Below are 4,727 nucleotides of genomic sequence, written 5' to 3' on the forward strand. Positions count from 1 at the left end.
CAAAGGTCTTTGGCTAGAAAAAGAAGAGGAAATTCGTCCTCTGGAATAGCGAGGTCGTGGCCTGAATAACAGATGACGCTGCGGACTGAAATGTGTCCTCTTCCAAATTCACATACTGAAGCCCTAACCACAGTGGGTTGGTATTCGTGTTTTTAAAGGCCAGGAAGAAGGTTCTCAACCAGGAGAAGAACCTGGCAGCACCTTGGTCTCGGACTTCCAGCCTCCGGAAATGCGACAAGTCAACGTCTGGTTGTTTAACACCCCCGCCCCACCCCTTCCCCCAGCCTGTGGTGTTCTGATACTGCAGCCTGAACTAAGATTCATTCACTCACGTGTCCATGTGTTCATTTCATAACTACTTATTGAGCACCTACTATGTGCCGGACACCGTTCTAGGACGTGGGGACACACCCGTGCCTTCGCAGAGCTGATGTTCCACTGGGTGGGAATCCACTCCAGGAAATAATAAAAAGTGATGTTGCAAGTGGATATGAGACAGAGGACAAAGGCGTGAGCGGGGAGGTGGGTAAGGTCGGCGAGGATGGCGTGGTCCCACGCCCCAACTCCGGTCTGTTCTACAATGAAAGGAGAAAATCTAGGAGTTGGACGCCAGCCCTCCACCGGCCCTGGTTCAGCTGTCTCCATGGCGAAATGTCCCATGCTTGTCACGTCCGTCCACATGCTGCTGGCGCTTTCACTTGAGCAAACCTCAGGACAGCCTCGGCCCTTCCATGGACCACACACTCAACCGCAGCTTGTCACGGATGCTTACCTGTCTGAGCAGGAGGCGATGGCTGGGGTGGCGAGGAAGGCAGCTGCAGAGCCCAGAAGTGGGGAGAGCCGCCTTTATATTTGCAAGTGCGGGGGACATGCCTCCATCCCGCAGATGTTTTGGGCGGAGGCCACCCCAGGTCACATCAGGACCCAGAGTAGCACGCGGTGTGGAAAGAGATAAGACGCCCCAGTGCTCCTGGGGTCCTGGACATCAGGGAGGTGTTTCCAGGATGGGCTGACCCCCCCGAACACCCACCCAGCTTCTTAGATTCTCTCTTTCCCTCCTCCGACTTGTCCACAGGCTCTCACGACCCTTTCTTTTCAGGCACGGGCCGCTTTCTGCATGTTTTGTGTGAAGCCCCTAAGCGGGCACAGACAGAAAGAGCGATGGAAGATGCCATATACGTAAAGAAAGCAGAAAACTCGTGTCATAACATCACCAAGGCCACCTTCTCCGTTTGGAAAAGGCCGCAGCACGGGGTACTATGCAAATGCGTGATTCCAGGATTGCCAACTGGAGGTCCCATGGCGATGAAAGGGTGGCAATGTGATGCAAGATGTAGACAGCCCTATACTGTTCACCATAAAAACTAACTCTCAAAGCCAAGTTGAAAGCCTTTCACAAATGCACAACGGCTCAATGAATCATGGAGCAGCAGACATCCTCTGTCACTCTCTCCAATTCTGCCGTCACCATTCTGTTACCTGGAGGACACACAGGCGGGGCTGTAGTGCCTGTGACAGCTCCCCAGCCAACCGGGAGCTCTCACCATACGTCTGCTAACAGACAGAACCTGCTGTTTCAATTTCTGCATCCCAACACTTTTCTTCCCGTTAACCTCCATAGTCCCCTTGGCATGGAAAAGTTGTCACGTGAGAGAAAATCCTGGGGCCTGCACCCCAAAACATTCCGTGTGCATGGAACAGAGATGGGGGTTATGCGGCCACCAGCCCACAAGGGCAGAGTCTAATCCCGACACATCACTCTCTTCCGGGCCCGGGGGCAGCAGCATTGGGTGGGCTCCGAACGCGGTGTCACCTACACCCACGTGCCTGGCATAGCTGCACCCACCCTCCCTTCACCCCGCTTCAGGAAACGACACCAAGGAGATGGGAAAGGTGTCACTTTGGCCCCAGGCCCAGAGCAGCGGCCGGACGGGTGACAAGGAGATGACACGCCCAGAACAGACCTCCAGTGTAGGCTGCTGCACAGGTGACACCGCCACCTGCATTGAAAGACTGTCCCTCACTCACCATAACCCCCACAGAGAAGTGCTTACGACAACCAAAGACGCAGCAAAACCCACGCTCTGGGAAGGATACACACTCGGTGCCTGGGAAGGGCACACAGACACATTATTTACATCAAGGGTGCGTCCCCCGAAATTTGGGTCGTCATGAGCTATGCTGTTTAANCTTTCCACCTTGCTTGTAATACATCTCTCACTGGAGTTTCTGAACTTTTCTCACAATGCCCCCTACTGGTCCTTCGGGGTCAACACACGCTTCTGCCCCAGGGCCTTTGCACATGACGGTCTTTCTGCCCGCATGTCCCTCCAACAGCCTCTTGGTCACTCTGCAGACTCCATAAATATCTGACGAGCCTATCTGTCATCTGGCCAAACATCGCTTCGTCTGTCATGTCTCTGCTTTCATAGCCTTCATCCCTCTCGAAACAGCTGCAATTAAATAATCAACGGAAGCTCTTCGCCCATCATCTATTGGTCAACGTTCCCCCCTCCCCCCGTGCCTGGACGGCACGAGGCTGGGAACTGTGACTGTTTTCTGCGCTAACTTTCTATCCCAATTACCGGGCCCCCGGTACCAGGCAGGGGCCCATCAACGCTGGATGGACAGAGATAATGGACTTTAACTCAGGGAAACGTCTGGGGGTTTCACTGTCAAATCCCTCCTGCAGCACAGGTAGCTCAGTGAGCAGACTGTCTTCCAGTGTCGTGACAATTGCAGAACGTTGAGACGTCAGGAAGAGCAGCCTCGCTGGTCACTGCCCCACTGTGCAGTCCGCGTGGGCTCCAGCAGACGCGTGCCCTCCCCACAGACCTTCTCTCCAGGGGCCACAGCCAGCACCCCACTCCAACCCCGTGTTGCTTCCTGCGGGGCCACGGGAGCAGGCGAGCACACTGCTGCGGCACGGAATTCATCTCTGAGAGGCCTTGACCAGGGGAGGGGGCGCCATCCACATGGGGACACAGAACACGCACGTCTTAAATATCGGTCCCAGGCTAGCCTCCCCGGGGCCTTCTCGTGGTTCTGCATTTCATCCCCGACTTCACAGTGACACCGAGTGTGGAAATACACGGCTGTCCCAAACTGGGGGACGTTCGAGGTGCGAAAGGACGGAAATGAATATGCTTCTAGATTTAAGCAACGTCTTTGAACTTCAGCGAAGCTTCTGTGTTGTGTTCCTAGGGCGGCTGTAACAAAGGACCCCAGACGGGGCGGTTGACACAACAGATGTTTCTCTCTCCCAGTCCTGGAGGCTGGAATCCGAGATCTGGGCGTCCCAGGGCTGGTCCCCCCCGAGGCCTCTCTCCTGGGTGTGCAGATGGCCATCTGCTCCCTGTGTCCTCACATGGCCATCCCTCTGTGTGTGTCTGTGTCCTCACCTCCTCTTCTTATAAGGACACAGTCCTGTTGGATCAGGGCCCACCTAGTAACCTCATGTTGTTACCTTAATCCCCTCTTTAAAGCCCCATCTCCAAATCCAGCCCCATTCTGAGGTGGTCCTGGGGGCCAGGGCTCCACCATAGGAATTTNTTTTCTCCTCTTCGTCGGCATGAGAACGGCCTCCGGCTGGCTTTGGTCAGTCCCCAAAAAGATATTCCCAAGGGATCGTCATCTAAGTATGTTTATTTCAACCAGAGTGACCATTGAACATTCTTTCCTCTCTGGGTGAATTATTATCCCATCATTCTCTGTCTATATTTATCCCTTTCGGTCCTAATCCATCTTGTCCCATGTGGCACTGAGGGAAAAAAAGTTATATTTCTTCTCCTTTGGAAAATACAAGAAGTCCCTTGCATTCTCAGACCATCTGCTGTGTGTTGGGACCAAGCGAGCGGAGGCCATCTCAGCGACAACGCGTGCCCGCAGTGACACAGCCCAAATGACACAGAACCGAGCTGCCAAACGATGGACCCTCACACTGTTACACCCATCCACTGCCGTGTCACAGTTTTATGCGCGAAATCTAGAAAGGAGAACACGAGAACCAAAGCCAATCTTCTTTTACATTTATTTTAAATGATAAAATGTTACTGATGACAGCTGCAGAGAACAGATGGCTTTGTCTAGGAAAATGCTTAAATTCCATCTATGGGTGTGTATACATATGTATTTATATGTGTGAATGTGTGTGTGTAGGTTCTGTAAACACCAACTTTTGAAACAAAAGTTTTAAACTCGCACTGAAACGCATATTTGGAAAACGTGTAGGGGGCATTAGTCTCCGTCAATTATGGGAAACCCTCTAACCAGGGCTGAGGAGCATCGTAGAATATTCATAGTGATCTAGGGGACCCGGGCTGCCTTCAAATTGCAGGAATCCCACACAAATTTAGGACGTTGTGAGGCGTGTGGTTCTGAGACACCTCATCGGCACCAGTACCTTTAAGTTCTTTTTCCAACGCTNTTCCACGGAAAAGCCAGTTATTTGGAGCCGTGCAAATGAGCTACAGAAAACGTGTCCTCTGGCCTAAATGAGAAATCTATTGCAATAACACACAGCATCCAGGCGTCCCAGCAATGGGGAAAATGAACCGCCGATTTATTTCAGAAGCAGCCGACAGAAAGTCCTAGTGAATAAAAGGCAAACCCCATCGCGCCCGTGTTGAAATGAGTGTGAACGCTGAGAACTCACTTCCGCCGCTGTCGGGGTTTCCAGGCTGCGGGTGAAAGGGGGGTTTCGGCTTTGGGTAGATATCTGTTGGGGG

At 52.8% G+C, this 4,727-nt stretch overlaps 1 protein-coding gene across 1 annotated transcript in view; it reads right to left on the minus strand.

Annotated features, from left to right (window-relative positions):
- Positions 1-2,581: 2,581 nt before the first annotated feature.
- The window catches only part of XG (Xg glycoprotein (Xg blood group)), a 30,764-nt gene continuing 28,618 nt past the window's right edge, over positions 2,582-4,727 (minus strand). The window contains exons 7-8 of the mRNA XM_019627109.1: positions 4,655-4,717; positions 2,582-2,619 (exon numbers count right to left, since the gene is read on the minus strand). Coding sequence (XP_019482654.1) covers positions 2,582-2,619; positions 4,655-4,717 — 101 coding nt within the window. The remainder of the gene's footprint in view (positions 2,620-4,654; positions 4,718-4,727) is intronic.

This window comes from Hipposideros armiger, unplaced genomic scaffold (genome assembly GCF_001890085.2).
Source record: "Hipposideros armiger isolate ML-2016 unplaced genomic scaffold, ASM189008v1 scaffold_709, whole genome shotgun sequence".
NCBI lineage: Eukaryota > Metazoa > Chordata > Mammalia > Chiroptera > Hipposideridae > Hipposideros > Hipposideros armiger.